We start from the raw sequence: 17,286 nt of genomic DNA, 5'->3' as shown, positions 1-17,286 counted from the left end.
TTTTTACAACAAAAAGGACTATAGATACATTAGAAATAAAAGGGGAGTCTAACAAGGTGGCAGGATATAAGATTAATATCTAAATGTCTACTGAATTTATATACACCAGCAATAAACAACTAGAAAATGTACTTAAAGAGATAATATTATCTATTTATATTCTACCTATCAGACATATAATATCTACCACAGAATATGTAGTACCTAGGAATAAATCTAATAGAAGGTACTCAAGATCTTTATAGGGAAATTGTAAAAGTTGTTAATTCTCACCAAATTGATTTGTGAATTCAATGGAATTCCTAATCAAAATCCCAACAGCGTTTTTGAAAAGATGATTCTAAAATGTATATGGAAAAACAAAGAGCCAAGAATGGACAGGATGCTTCTAAAGAAGAGCAGAGACATTTGCCATACCAGATATGAGAACTTAATTAAAGTCACAGTAATTAAGACAATGTGGTAAATGTGGTGTTGGTACAAGGACATCTTGACCAATGGAATAGAGAAAAGCCAAAAACACTCCTATGCATATATGGGACTTTGGTATAAAACAGAATCAATTCCAAATAGATAAAAAGCAAATTTCAAAAACAAAGTATCAAAACACTAGCAACAAATTAGTAAAAAATACAGGTGAATATATCTTTTTGATCTATGAATAGAAAGAGATTTCTTAAAATACAAAAATCACTGCTAAGAAAGAAAAGGTTGTTAATTTTTAGTATATTAAAATTAAGGACTTTCATGTAGCACACAGTAAAACATTAATTACGAAGTGGTAAAAGATTTTGCAATATACACAAGTGAAAAAAGGATTAATATCGAGAAATAGAAAGAACTTCTACAAATAAAAAAGAATACACAAATATATAATTACCATATGATCCAGCAATTGCACTCTTGGGCATCTATCCCAAAGAAATGAAAACTTACATTCACAAAGAAACTTGTACATGCATGTTTACAGAGGTTTTATTTGTAAAAAAAATTGGAAAAATGTAAGAATGACTCAAAAACTGCAATATACACACACATATATATATATACATATATATATATACACATTACTGATCAGGAATTAAAAAGGATGAACAATTGATACAACTTAGATGAATCTCCAAGAAATTGTGCTGAATGAGAAAACCAGTCCTTAAGTGTATATGCTATGATTTCATTTATACAACACATTTTTAAAAGACAAAATTTTAGAAATGGAGAATAAATTAGTGGTTTTCCAGGATTTGGGGACATGGAATGGGAGGTGGGAAAGGTAGGGAGGGAAGTGGGTGTGGTTATAAAAGAACAGGAGGGATCCTTGTGGTGATGGAACTGTTCTGTATCTTGACTAAGGTGGTGAATATATGTACCAACAAGTGATAAAAGTGTATAGAACTAAAACACACACACACACTCAAAAACTGGGACATCCATATAAAAAAATACAATTAGAAAACTGGGTAAAAGACATGAGCAGATATTTCAGAACAGGAAAAACAGATGTCCAATAAATATCGGAAGAAATGTTAAGCATCACTAGTGATGAGAAAAATAGAAACAAAAATCACGGGATAGGATTATATATCCATTCAATTAGCAAATATGGTAAAGTCTAACAATACCAAGTGTTGAAAACAATGTGCATCTACTTGATCTCTTACATACTGTGGGTGGGAGTATGAAGTGGCAAACAATTTGATACTACCTCCAGAGGTTGAGTATTCACATAACTTATAACCCAGCAGTTCTAACCCTAAGAATATTCTTCAAAGAAAACCTTGCAGAAGTACCACCAGGAAACATACAAATATGATCTCAGTAGCAACGTTTACACGATAAAATGTAATTCTTGTATATCCTTTACCTTGTTAATTCGGTACAATAAAAAAGTTACAGAAAAAATTGCCTTTCTTTTTCATTTTTTTACTAATAAAGATAATTCTGTACCTTTGGAGCTTATCCATAATTGAGTGAATCCATTTTTTCTGAGAGTCAGGAATTAGAGTCTGTGAATTTGTTATTCCTACATCAACAACACAAATTCCAGGGACTGAAAAGAAACTTTCTTCTTCATTTTCTTCTGTTATCAACCTAGCATCTCCTCCTCCAAAAACAATTGCTGAACTTAACTTTTTATGCTAAAAATAGAAATAGAAAAAATATAATGAAATAGCCACCTTCAATTCCTTGAGTACGTTCTTTTAAATTTATTTTAATTCCAGTATAGTTAACAGTGTTATATTAGTTCAGGTGTACAATATAGTAATTCAACACTTCCCTATCATCCAGTGCTCATCACAAGTACACTCCTTAGTCCCTATCACCTATTTCACCCATCACCCCACCTCCTCCCCTCTGGTAACCATCAATTTGTTGTCTACAGTTAAGAATCCGTTCCTTGGGGGCACCTGGGTGGCTTGGTTGGTTAAGCAACTGCCTTCAGCTCAGGTCGTGATCCTGGGGTCCCGGGATCGAGCCCTGCATCAGGCTCCCTGCTCGGCAGGGAGTCTGCTTCTCCCTCTGACCCTCCTCCCTCTTGTGCTGTCTCTCATTCTCTCTCAAATAAATAAATAAAATCTTAAAAAAATAATAAAAAATAAAATTCTTTAAATAAATAAATCTTAAAAAAAGAATCTGTTCCTTGGTTTGCCTTTTTCTTCTATTTGCTCATTTGTTTTGTTTCTTAAATTCCGCACATGAATGAAATCATACAGTATTTGTCTTTCTCCGAATGACTTACTTAGCTTAGCATTATACTCTAGCTCCATCCATGTCATTGCAAATGGCAATATTTCATTATTTTTTATGGCTGAGTAATATTATTGTATATATACCACATCTTCTTTATCCATTCATTTATAGTAGGGAAGTAAAATAAAAGTAGAACTGAAATAGAATTAGTTCTACTTTTTGAGAAGACAATCCAAGCTTCCACTCAGAAAATCCCCAGTTTACCAGGTATCTCTGCAGCCCTGGAATTGTTACATTCTTTGCACTTCCTTATCATACTTACTTCACAGTGCTCTAACTGTGGGCTTGCTTGCATTTTCCACCTACAACATAAACTCTTTGAACCCCCATTTCGGCACACAGAAGACATTCAATATCTACTTACTAACTGACCAAGTAAGGACTTAAATCAGTTTTCTGTCCCCACCCCTCACTTATATATTTATATAAACTTAATTTATTGGCCAATTAACATATGTCAAAAAAATATCTCATATACATGAATACCAGGCAAGTTCTGGTGCCTAGATAGTTTCATTTCACACTTCTACACAAAATCTCCAAAAAAATATAATAACTGTTGATAACAGTAATAATTTATCCTAGTTTATAATGTTTTAAGAAAATTTAGCTCATAAGATTACCTGTTTGGCATTTAGAAATACAAACGTTTTCCCTTTGAAGATTTGCTTTCTTTCATGTCGTCCTGACAGATCAATGTTTTTATTTCCAATAGCTGGTTCATCAATAGGTGGGTAAAAGCTGTACAAAAAATTTAAAGAATATTTTAATTATATATTATTCTGTATGTATACTGTTAAATTTATAAATAGAGTGGCTATCTAGACACTAGGAAGGTTTAATTTTCATAACATCATTAATTCATCATTATTTTTTTAAAAAAGTAAGAGTTTTATCTGGGACAAAATGGTGACAGATGCCATATAGAATTGCATAACTGTTCCCTATTTTCTGAAAAAATATAATCCAAGGGTAGACAATCCTAAAATATGATTTAATATACAGGAAGTTATGCGAATTATAAAAGGTTGACAGAGACACTGTCCATAAAGATGAAATTCTGTTCGCAACTTGTGTTTCCTGGGAACCAATATGTGTTAACAATGTTCACATCCAATTCTATGAACCACTATTTTAAGTGTTTTTAGAGATCCCTTTGGAGAAGCCCAGGAAATTTTAAAACTTAAAATATTTGTCAATTTAAATAAAATTTCCAAAGTGAGATTAGAAAACACAATCTTTTGGGGTGCCTGGGTAGCTCAGCTCATTAAGCATCTGACTCTTGATTTCAGCTCAGGTCATGATCTTGGGTTTGTGGGAGCGTCAGGCTCCGCACTGGGTATGGAGCCTGCTTGGGATTCTCTCTCCCCACCATAAACAATCTTTTAGCTCTTTAACATAAGGCTATAAAACATCTTATCCATGAAAATGAAGGAAAAGAAAATACAGAAAATCAACAGATAATTATTAAGCCTCACATCAGTTCAGTTTCAACGTTCTTTATAATCAAATCTTTTGCTACAGCAATTTATAGCTGATCAGTCTTTCAGCTTAACTCTACCTTCAAGTAAAAATTACCAATTACTAATGCTCATGGATAAGAAAACTCAATATCATCAAGATGTCAGTTCTTCCCAACTTGACCTATAGATTAAATGTAATCCCAATAAAGCCCCCAGCAAGTTATTTTGTGGATACTGACAAACAGATTTTAAAGTTTATATGAGAGGCAAAAGACCTAGAATAGCCAACATAATATTAAGGAAGAACAAAGTTGGAGTACTAATACAATCCAAATTCAAGATTTACTACAAAGCTACAGTAATCAAGAGTCTGATATTATGAAAATAGACAAAAGAGAATAGAGAGCCCAGAAATAGACTAACATAAATATACCTGACTGATTTTTTTTTTTTAAGATTTTTATTTATTTATTTGACAGAGAGAGAGATAGCGAGAGCAGGAACACAAGCAGGGGGAGTGGGAGAGGGAGAAGCAGGCTTCCTGCCGAGCAGGGAGCCTGATATGGGACTCGATCCCAGGATCCTGGGATCATGACCTGAGCCGAAGACAGACGCTTAACGACTGAGCCACCCAGGCGCCCCATATACCCAACTGATTTTTAACAAAGAAACAAAGGCAGTATAATGAAGCTCAGATAGTGTTTTCAGCAAATGAGGATACTGGATACTGGACATTCACATACAAAAAAATGAATCTAGACGCAGACCTTACAGTGTTCACAAAAATTAACTCAAAATGGATCACAGACCTAAAGTAAAATGCTAAACTATAAAACTCCTAGAAGATAACATAGATAACACAGAAGAAAATCTAGATTACCTTTGTTATGGCAGTGACTTTTTAGATACAACACTGGGCATGATCTATGAAAGAAGTAATTATAAGCTAGACTTCATTAAATTTTAAAATGTCTAAAAAAATTTTTTAACTTCTGCTCTGTGAAAGACAATGTCAAGAAAATGAGATGATGTATCAGAAAGTGGAAGAAAATATTTGCAAAAGACACATCTGATAAAGGACTGTTACTCAAAATATACAAAGAACTCTCAAAATTCAACAGTAAGTAAACAAACAACCTGATTAAAAAATGGGCCAAAATCCTGTAGCAACTTCTTGCTAGACACGTCTCCAGAGGCAAGGGAAACAAAAGCAAAAATGAACTATTGGGACTTCATCAGGATAAAAAACTTTTGCCAGCAAAGGAAACAACAAAACTAAAAGGCAACCTAGGAAATGGAAGAAGATATTTGCAAATGTCTTATCAGATAAAGGGCTAGTATCCAAAATCTATAAAGAACTTATCAAACTCAACACCCCAAAAAATAAAAAATTCAATCAAGAAATGGGCAGAAGACATGAACAGACACTTCTCCAAAGACATACAAATGTGGCGCCTGGTTGGCTCAGTCATTAAGCGTCTGCCTTCGGCTCAGGTCAAGATCCCAGGGTCCTGGGATCGAGTCCCACATCGGGCTCCCTGCTCAGTGGGAAGCCTGCTTTTCCCTCTCCCACTCCCCCTGCTTCTGTTCCCTCTCTCACTGTCTCTCTGTTGAAAAATAAATAAAATCTAAAAAAAAAAAAAAAAAGACCTACAAATGGCTAACAGACGCATGCAAAACGCTCAACATCACTCCTCATCAGGAAAACACAAATCAAAACCACAATACCATCTCACACTGGTCAGAATGGCTAAAATTAACAACTCAGGAAACAACAGATGTTGGCAAGGATGTGGAAAAAGGGGAACCCTCTTACACTCTTGGTGGGAATGCACACTGATGCAGCCACTCTGGAAAACAGTATGGAGGTTCCTCAGAAAGTTAAAAATAGAACTACCCTACAGCCCACAATTGCACTACTAGGTATTTATCCAAAGGATACAAAAATAGTGATTCGAAAGGACACATGCACCCCAATGTTTATAGAGCAATATCCATAATAGCTAAAATATGAAAAGAGCCCAGATGTCCACTGACAGATGAATGGATAAAAATGTTATACATACACACACACACACACACACACACAGGAATATTACTCAGCCATCCAAAAGAATGAAATCTTGCCATATACAATGACATGGATGGAACTAGACAGTATTATGCTAAGTGACGTAAGTCAGTCAGAGAAAGACAAATACCATAGGATCTCACTCATATGTGGAATTTAAGAAACAAAACAGATGAACATAGGGGAAGGGAAGGAAAAATAAAATAAGATAAAAACAGAGAGGGAGGCAAACCGTAAGAGACTCTTAACTATAGGAAACAAACTGAGGGTTGTTGGAGGGGATGGGGGTAGTTGGGGAGATGGGGTAATTGGGTGATGGGCATTAAGGAGGGCACTTGATGTAATGAGCACTGGGTGTTATATGCAACTGATGAATCACTAAATTCTAACCCTGAAACTAATAATACACTATATGTTAACTCAATTGAATTTAATATTTTTTTTTAAAAAGGGCTAAAATCTTAACAGCTACCTCACCAAAGAAATATACAAAGAAGCACAAGATGCTCAACACATCATGTTATCAGAAAAATGCAAATTAGAACAATGAGACACTATTACACATCTCTTAGGATGGCCAAGATCCAGAACATAAACAACACCAAAGTTTGAGAGAATGTGGAGTGACAGGAACTTTCATTCACTGCTGATGAGAATGCAAAATGGTAAAGCCACTTTGGAAGACAGCTTGGCACTTGCTCACAAAACTAAACACATTCTTACTGTATGATGCAGCAACTGCACTACCTGGTACTTATCCAAAAGAGCTGGAAAGTTATGTCCACACTAAAACCTGATATGGATGTGAACAGCAGCTTTATTCTTAACTGCCATAACTTGGAAGCAACCAAGATGTCCTTCAGTAGGTGAATGGATAAACTGTAGTACAAACAATGAAATATTACTCAGCACTAAAAAGAAATGAGCTACCAAGCCATGAAGACATGAAGAAACTTTAAATGCATGTTACTAAGTGAAAAAAGCCATTCTGAAGTGGCTACCTACTATATTATTCCAACTATATGACATTCTGGAAAAGGCAAAACTATGGAAACGGTAAAAGTTCAGTGGTGGCTGGGAGTTGGGGGAGTGGCGATGATGAACAGATAGGGTACAGAGGGTTTTCAAGGCAGTGAAAATACTCAGTTTGATATTATAATGATTGATATATGTCACTATATATTTATCCAAACCCACAGAATGCACAACACCAAGAGTAAACCCCAGTGTAAACTATGAAATTTGGGTGATTATGATGTCAATGTAGGCTCATGCCACTTTGATGGAGGTACCCCTATTGGGGGAGGCAAAGCATGTGTGGAAACAGGAGGTATCTGGGAAGCCTCTGTATCTTCCTCTCAATTTTGGTATGAACCTAAAACTGCTCTTGAAAAAAAAATCTTAAAAAAGTTACTAACACATCATGGTGATGACAAGGAAACAATGTAGGACAGGGGAAATTCACAACCTGGACAATTAGTCACTAAACAATCCAGACTTAGCCATCTGCAGAGAACAACATCCAATATAGTAAAAATATTTTGGTCATGAGGATCACCATCCCACATTTTACAACTAATTTTCTTACATTTTTTTCCCCTCAGATTTCTCCTTGGCAACATACCTATTTCTCAAAGTTATCTAAGTCATGATTAAAAAATTACATTAATTTTTTTAAATAACTGATTAAACCACAAATGTATGTGTTTTAACCTGCTACAACGGATACTGTACATCCATTCCAAGACAGTGATTCCTAGAAACTGCAATCTCAAATAAATGAGTTATCTGCAGGCAACAGCTGACCTAGCCAACAAGGTGAGATGCAACCCACTGCATTATTCTGATTTTCTAAATAACTGACTTTATAATTCTATTTATTTACTTTTAAAGACACAGATAATAGTGGAAACTATTTTAACCGTTAAAGTTAAATCTACGATAAGAAAAGTTAGTGCTAGAAAATTAGTAAATATTCTTTCTAATTCATAAATAGGATAAATTTTTAGTATCTCTTTGAATGCTTTTTATCCTCTCCCTTTTAATAAGAATTCTCCCATATTTCACACTTCTTTCAGTGTGAAAGGCAACTATCACTTCACTTAAACACAAATGACTAGTCCACGAATTAGTGTACATAGTACTCTAACACCGGATGATGGAGCCAGTCCTAGGCAAAAATGGTGTGTATATGTTTGACACATACATATAGCTGAGTAGATGTGAGTCTTACTGCCTTCCAATGACAATGAAAAATGATTTTTAAATTACCTACACCACTGTTAATTACACTGTCGTTCTTAATTTTGCCCCAAATAATAGTTTACTGTCCCCGGAGAGCAGTTAATTATAGTTTAGTTCAATGAAGAGTAAACGTTTGTTAAACCTTGAATCAGGTTCCTAAAGACAGGTGCCTAATATACCCTTAGTTTTTCTCGATGGCACTACCAGAATTCTAATTTTAATGTGTGTGATTTTTAGTATTTGGCTCTTCTACCAAGTGCCATGAGGGCAGAAACTGTAATACTTTTTGGCTCATCACTATATCCTCAGGTCTATCTTGCCTAATTCATGGTAGGCATTCAGAAATATTTGATAATAGGGGCGCCTGGGTGGCTCACTCATTTAAGCATCTGCGTTCGGCTCAGGTCATGCCAAGGTCCTGGGATCGAACCCTTCATCGGGCTCCCTGCTCCACGGGAAGCCTGCTTCTCCCTCTCCCACTCCCCCTGCTTGTGTTCCTTCCCTCTGTCAAATAAATAAATAAAATCTTAAAAAAAAAAAATTTGGTAATAAACTGATAGTACAAAATATAAATTAAAAATGCATCTAATAAAAATAGACCAAATTATAAACATCCCTTAATTCCCTCAATATACAGATTTGAGCTTTAAAATTCTGGGACTGAAAAAATATATTTTGGTTTTCTTTTAAAAACAGTGGTAAATTGGGGCGCCTGGGTGGCTCAGTCGTTAAGCATCTGCCTTCAGCTCAGGTCATGATCCCAGGGTCCTGGGATCAAGCCCTGCATAGGGCTCCCTGCTCAGCGGGAAGCCTGTGTCTCTCTCTCCCACTCCCCCTGCTTGTGTTCTCTCTCTCGCTGTCTCTTTCTCTGTCAAATAAATAAATAAAATCTTAAAAAACAAAACAAAACAGTGGTAAATTTGAGCCACTCAGTAAGACTGATTTTGCAAAAAAAATACATCACTGTATTGTGAAGAATCTAACCAAATGTTGGAGTCTGGTACACATGTATACATATACATATATATGCATATGTATGATAAATAAAATTATTAATAATACAGTGATAAATAATACACTGTGCTTTGAACTTTATATACCTAAACAAGCTTTTTTCTCGTTAATAGTATAAAGATGAGAACAAGAAACTAATAAATAAATGTGAGGAAAACATCACTAAAAATCAGTATTTCTGAAGCAATATGTTCTAGAACTTTTAAAGCATTTCTGAGGCTCCAGTGATTTGATAGCTAGTAAAAAATTTGGAAAAGAGTAAACTAACTTGGCAGAGACCAAGGTTAGAGGCACATTGCCTAAATAATAGGCTACTGCAAATATAATCTCCAATTTCTATAATGAAAGAATTAAAACATTTTTTGGCACACTTATATAGAAACTTTGAGAGCTACAAATAATGTTTTATTAAATAGTAACTAGTACATATAATTCACAAATTCTACAAAATATTAATCTAGAAATACTGATTTTTTCCTGTACATTTTATGACTTGTTTAAATTCTTTGTATCATCTTCAATACATTTCATCTAATTCAAAGCACATCATCTTAATTTCTGTCCCAAGATTTTTCAAATACACAATTTTTCTCAATTCATGTATAATTCTTGTTGTGGAAACTGTATTTCAAGCCACAACATTCATTTGCCCAACATCTGGATAGCTGTTTATTTCATTAGTCAGTCCTATAGGTATATGTTCATTATTTGTACAAGAACTTATATTGCTTCCTTTTGGTGATCTCTAAAAGGCCCAAATTACATTGACATTCACAACTTGTAAATATAAGGTTATATAGTCAGGAACAAATTTCTGCTGTATGTTAAATTTCTTTGCCTTGAATTTTGATTGATTATATACAGTCAACTCCATAAACTAAGACTGCTTCAGACTAATGTGTCTCTTGGGTCCGATACTTGATTACAAGCCAGTAAGTTAGCCTGTTTCTGTTTCTTGGATGTGGGCAGAAGACACAAGACTCCTAGATCAGAGACAAAGTGAGCAGCAAGCCTCCGCATATCTGTGGTAGATCTCCTCCCTGACCAAGTCTGGTCAGGATGATATAAAAGGCACGTACAGTAGGTTGTGTTACAGGAGAGAGGAACAATGAACTTGAGAATCCATGAGTTTCATAGCAAGCTATAAGCAGGCCTGTTCTTTGTCCCGAAAGGAACACTACCTCTTCCCTTAAGGCTTTTCAATGCAAACCCTGAGAAATGGCCTGGGTATATAGGGCAGTCAGTGCCTTGCATTCTTGGCACATTCGACAAGTTGTATATGAATGCAAAGGTTAACTTTCTCCCAAAAGTGTTTTCCCAAATACAATGCTTGTTATTTGAAATACAGTAATTGAGAGAGCACTCCATGATACAAAATTGTAAAAATTCAAGCAAAAGGTAACTCCTTCTTTCTAAGGGATCACTTCTTTACATTCAGAAAATATACAATATTTTAATGAGCTTCCTTTAATAAAGTATTGATTATCAAAATAAATATTTTAAATGGAGTCTTCTAAAAATGACTTCATCTACATTGGTATTTTGATGACAATTTTGATGAACAATTAGATCTCACAAATCATGTCAGGTACATGAAGCTTAAACTCTGTCTTACCCTGTCTCTTGGTAACAGTGCAAAGATGAAGACACAACTGCACTAAATAGAGCTATACTTTTTGTTAGGTTAAAAATATCCCTTTTATTTTAAATACAGTGAAGTTATTAAACAATCTTAGAGCAAGGTGTTTTATTATAGTCATCTAAGTTAATACAGTCATACATTGAAGCCAGAAAAAATTACGGTGAACCTAAGTCAAAAATAGACCCAGGTTAAACATACTGGGGAGTCTGAACAGTAAGTAGAAATCAATGACTAATCCTAAAACTTTCAAGACCATAAAACACATATCATCAGTAGTAAAAACCTATCAGACTATTCCACTCCCAAGTAATATAGGATTAACAATCGTTTATTATCTGTAGCAAGCGTCTTTATTTATGGTATTTATTGGCTTCCATAGGGAGGATCATGAAAAGGCTTTAGAGGAAGATGTGATTCTGTTGAAATACTAGGCACGCTGGTAGTATGAAAGTGAAGTTTCTGGAGGAAACTGTGAAAACAGTGTTTTCACGTTCTCATAGGAGTCTAGGATTCAAAAAAGGTTTACAATCATCTATTTTAAAATCTGAGGACCTCTTTCCAGAATCCAAAAATATTACATTATTAGTTAACCCAAATATAAAATACAAGAAACCTCCCAAATGGAAAAAAAAAAAAAAGAAAAAGAAAAAAAATCTGACTTTCAGTAACTTTTAAGAACAGACACATATTATTAGGCACAAATAATCTCCCCACCTCAAAAAAAAAAAACAAAACACCAGCATTAGGCAAAATTGTTTATGACAGCTAATGATATTTTACAACTACTAATAAAATTCTTAACTTGCATAACATTTTAGATTTTTAAAGACTCAAATATTCAAAGTTGTCTTATAGAGATTAAGATGAGCTTATAGTTTGCCTATTATGCCATATAGACTATAATCTATTGACATTTTTTTTTTTTTGGATTTTATTTATTTATTTGACAGAGAGAGAGAGCACAGATAGGCAGAGCAGAAGGCAGAGGGAGAGGGAGAAGCAGGCTTCCCACTGTGCAGGGAGCCCGATGCGGGGCTTGATCCCAGGACCCTGGGATCATGGCCTGAGCCGAAGGCAGGGCTTAACCGACTGAGCCACCCAGGCGCCCCTTGACATATTTTAAGCAAGCATGTTCTTGTGCTAAGTTGACTAAAAACACCCACCATTTTATAGTCACCAGCAATTTAACCATGCAATCTGAAAATAAAAATCCAAATATCTTCCTCCTCAACCACAGCTTATATTACCTTCAAAGCATCACAAATACTATACAGTAGATAGATCCCTTAGTCTGGTGGTTCACAAATTCAGGAGAGCATCTAAAATCATCATCACCATCATCATAAAGCTACTGTGAATCTTACACAGTATTATTGCAATTGGCAGCATTTCTTTTAACAAGCACCTATTATAGTGCCAGGCAAAATGCTCAGACTTTGTATACTCTATTACTTAAAATAACTAATACTAATACTACTAAATACTTAAATATAGGACAGGTATTAGTCTCATTTTTCAAGGGAGGTAACTGATGATCAAAAGAAATAAGCTCCATTCCCAAGGCCACAGTGCTGTTAATATTTTGGCCCAGGACTATGTGACTCCAGACAGGGTTGCTGCACAACACAATTCCAGGGGTACTGCTTCCATGATGTCAGGCACTGGGACATGTTGTGGCCTTTTGATTGTACCTCCGTGCCATTTGCTGTCCTTCAATTTTTTTGTTTAAATATTGGCACATATGGGGGCACCTGGGTGGATCAGTCGGTTAAGCATCTGCCTTCAGCTCAGGTCATGATCTCGTGGTCCTGGGATCGAACCCCACGTCAGACTCCCTGATCAGTGGGGAGTCTGCTTCTCCCTCTCCTGCCCAGCCCTCCTCGTGCTCTTTCTCTAATAAATAAATAAAATCTTTAAAAAAAAATAAATATTGATACATATGTAACATTTGTTTTACTGAGATAAAAAACACCAACAAACCCTTCTTTTACATACTAACAACAACAAAAAAACTTTGTTAAACTGAACACTACATCCTGAAACAGTCATTAAAGAGGGAATCAACCTAAATAAAATCAGTGCTATTGCATTCTGTATGTTGTATTATATTTAAAATACACGATACAGGAGCTTCCAGGTTGGTGACCACATGGAGGTGCAGGGAGAGTAGTGCACCTGGAGAGAGCATGAAGCTCCTTGCCCTTTCCCCATACCTTGCTTTGTGTATCTCTTCATCTGGCTGTTGGTTAGTATCCTTTATCATATCCTTTAATAAACTGGTATAGGTTAAAAAAAAAATACAGATATACCTTTCAATTTGTGGAGGCTGTTTATTGGACTTAACTGCTTTAAGAAATTCAGTAAAATATTCTGGCTTTACAATCGGACGTCCACAAATGAGTGCGCATATTGTCTGGAAAGAAGAAAACATACGTGAATACAAATACTCATGTGCTAGCTTTTCTTTAAAGAAAGGTTTTAAGTTAGAGACTACAATAAGGGGCTGTTCTGTTTATTATGCTTTTCCTTTCATTTCTCTAAATTTATAAAGAAGTCACAATCTATAAAACTGAAGTCAGTATTTGGTCACTGTCTAGTTTTAGTATACAAATCTCTATATAATCACTTAATTTTAAGAAGCCACCCATTACAGTATTAATTTAAAAACTGCTTTGGGGAGGGCAGAACAATGTAACATAAAATAAGTCAATTTTAAAGTGTATTCCAATTTAAAAGTTCTTAAAATGTTAAAAAGCAGATCGCAGGATTAAGTAAATATAACAACTACCCTAGAGAAGACAGTATCGAGATAAACATGAGCTGTAATAAGATCTTTTCTGCCTAAATACCTTTTGAACAGATTGTAACTATGGAATAAAGTATTTTCAAGAAAGTAAATAAAGGAATAACTGTTTGGAGTGGGGTAAAAGCTCAAAATAAGTACACAGAGATTGGGGGTAAGGGTGGAGAAACTTTAACTAGCAACTGACCTAAGCTATAAACATCAAATAAAATGTACCACAAAATCTGAAAAAGATTAGAAAATACCACCACTGGAGATGAAAATAAAGATTCAGCATAATCTTAGGAAATAATCCCACTGAAGAATTTCTAAGTATGCTTCTAATAACATGGGGTATTAATTAAATATGAGCAAGCAATGTACGGTGCCTCTCAAAACTGGAATCTGAATACAACAACCTCGAATGTGAGTGAAATAATTGGCCTCTGGCAGGAAGGAAGCTCCAATACATGTGATCCTGGGCAAAGGATTTAAGTGCTCCATGCCTCAGTTGCCTCTTCAGAAAATAAAAACTGAACCGAAATGTTCCTTAAGTTTCCTTTTGGTTCTAACATTTAACGATTTTAAAAATATAAGGTAACCTGTACTTTTGGAAATTTTACTCAAAAAATAATAACTAGGTTTTCTTTTTTGGCACATGACTGATCAAAAGTACTGAAAAAGAATTGCTCTGCAAGTCGTTGCTGGTATATACACAGTGACGCTCTAACACCCACTGCCATTAGTATCTCGGTCACTGGAACAGTGTGTACTCCGGTGAATGGACGCTAGTTCCAAGTCTGTCACAGACTCAGTAAAATATCTCTCAAGACCATCTAACTAACTGCCTTTGCTCTTATTTCATATCCACCAAGTGAGCACATAATGACCTAAATCTCACTTCTCAGGTACCTTAGTATCTTTAAGGGGATTGTGTTGGAGTGCACACATAAATATGTGGTCACTATAAAGTTCCGTACCTACTATAAACTAATAAGTGGACGTTTTGATTTATTAGCATAAATTAGTACTCAGGAGGCCAATTACTCTGCTGAATTTATAAACTTCATGAACTTGCAAAGATAGAACGATCCTTCATCAGAGATAACCCCACCAACATACAAGTTTAACCTGAGGTTCAATCTGAGCAGCAAGCCTTTCTCTACGACATCTGTTTAGCTGTAATATACATATTTTAATTATATTAGATATTAAAGGATTTTTGTACCATCTAATAAAGGAATCTAAATATCTGTTGCTTTTTACTATAGATATTAACCTAAAACAATCTCACATATCTATAATCAACCTGTTTAAAAAGAGACGAATCACCTCCCAATGTCATTCTTCAATTAGCTTTGGATATAACCAAATCTGATGAAGATGCAAAATCTGAAAACATACCAAAATATGTCACTGTTTTAATGAAGAGTTGGCATCTTCTAATGGTACATATCTACGTATCTCTAGATGGTGAAGATACATTAAGGTAATATTGAATTATACGAACTTAAAAAGTCGGGGTGCCTGGGTGGCTCAGTCATTAAGCATCTGCCTTCGGCTTAGGTCATGATCTCAGGGTCCTGGGATCGAGCCCTGCGTCAGGCTCCCTGCTCAGTGGGAAGCCTGTTTCTCCCTCTCCCACTCCCCCTGCTTGTGTTCCCTCTCTCACTGTGTCTCTCTCTGTCAAATAAATAAAATCTTTAAAAAAAAAAAAAAGAACTTAGAAAACCAAATAGAAACTGAGTGAGAGAGGATGAGACCATGAGATGAGCTGGAGGAAGACAACTTGATAGAAGGGACTAGAGATGCTAATTTTGGAGTGAAGTCCATCACTTTGCTTTTAGACTGAAGATACCAACTACACACTGTAATAAACTTATTGGTGAAAATATAACATATATCATTTTTAAAATGTTAAATCAAAATCAAATATAATTTTATATGCTTTTGCTTGTCTCATAATAAACAGGTTATCTGAAACATCATTCGAGCCTAAATGGCACACGAAGGCATGGGTTGACATATATAAATCCACAACTAACAGTTCTGATAGTTTTAAAGTTAATGGCTTTAAAAATGTTTTGTGTATAGTTGGTGAGTAAGCTTAAATACACAGAACTTATTTTAACATAATAAGATGGCATTCAACCTACTTTAATGGTAACTTTGACTGTTGTCATGACAAGATGAGTACATTCTTCTGTCCAATTGTTCACAGTAAGTCCTCCAAGTTGCAATATAGCTTGATTTAAAGCAGTTTTCCCAGAAACATCTAAACAAGAAGAGCATGCAACCAAAGGCTCATATTCTACTCTGTAAATGAAAATAAGTTACATAAAGTTATATTATCATAGCTCCAAAGATGGCAACTTACGGTACTTTATGCTCACATCACATGCTATTATTTTAATTTTTATGTATTAAACTTTCTAATTTATGAAATTATCACTTCCTAAGTCTTGAGTTGCACTTAAGAAAAAACAATGATCAAAGTTAACATTATACTTTCACTTACGTGTAATCAAACAAATGTAGCTCCCATCAAAGTTCTCAGAGACCATTTGAACTCTTATTCACTCTTGGCACTATCTGTGATTGACAAAATGCACTAACCACATGCGATGCAAAGGGCACTAATGTGCTAAGCAAGAACTAAATTAAATGGTTTTAAATTCATTATCCATAAATATCATGTCCTTTAAAATTTGCTCAGTGCAAAACAAAACCATCCATTTTTAATATCAATTAAAAAAATTCTTACCTGAATTTACTTTCAAACACTCCAAAAGTAACTCTATCCCCTGTCTTCAAAGCTTGGGAAAGGCCATTCTGCATTTTTTCCTCATTAACAAAGGTACCATACTTAGAATTATCTTTTATTGTCAATATAGGAGTCTCATCTGTTTGACTCTGAAACAAACAAAAATCAATACAGTTAAAGTATTTTACCAATCAGTAAATACAATTCCCGGGGAGAAAAGATTTCAAAACAAAAAGCTGATAACTTTTTGAACAGGCAACTGGATAGATGGCTAACCTCCCAACATAGAAGGCAATAGTTATTGTTTCGGTTGTGGGCACAGAATGATCACTCAACTAGAAATTAGTAGTAAATGTCTGAATTCCAGGATCACTCCTCTTAGAACATGCATTTTCTTTATTTTTGTAAGTCAGTGCAGATTTTTCTGACCCCTCAATTTCACACATTTGAGAATTTCTTTGCTTTTGTGTAGTCTGTTTTATCCATGACAGCTTCATCCCCAAGTTTTTTTTTACATTATCAAAATAACACAGTAAAAAAATAGTCCCATGAGAA

The 17,286-nt window shown here is 34.9% G+C and overlaps 1 protein-coding gene across 4 annotated transcripts in view; it reads right to left on the bottom strand.

The window, feature by feature from the left end:
• The window catches only part of NBN (nibrin), a 42,603-nt gene that overhangs the window by 22,034 nt on the left and 3,283 nt on the right, over positions 1 to 17,286 (bottom strand). For all 4 annotated transcript variants that reach the window (XM_036105618.2, XM_078072243.1, XM_078072244.1 and 1 more), the window contains 5 exons: positions 16,732 to 16,880; positions 16,124 to 16,283; positions 13,495 to 13,598; positions 3,375 to 3,492; positions 1,948 to 2,138 (listed from right to left, as the gene is read on the bottom strand). In XM_036105618.2, the coding sequence (XP_035961511.2) occupies positions 1,948 to 2,138; positions 3,375 to 3,492; positions 13,495 to 13,598; positions 16,124 to 16,283; positions 16,732 to 16,880 (722 nt within the window). The remainder of the gene's footprint in view (positions 1 to 1,947; positions 2,139 to 3,374; positions 3,493 to 13,494; positions 13,599 to 16,123; positions 16,284 to 16,731; positions 16,881 to 17,286) is intronic.

The sequence above is a fragment of the Halichoerus grypus genome, chromosome 5 (assembly GCF_964656455.1).
Source record: "Halichoerus grypus chromosome 5, mHalGry1.hap1.1, whole genome shotgun sequence".
Classification (NCBI taxonomy): domain Eukaryota; kingdom Metazoa; phylum Chordata; class Mammalia; order Carnivora; family Phocidae; genus Halichoerus; species Halichoerus grypus.
Note: the sequence above shows the minus strand (reverse complement) of the source record. Positions and strands in the feature narration are given on the sequence as shown.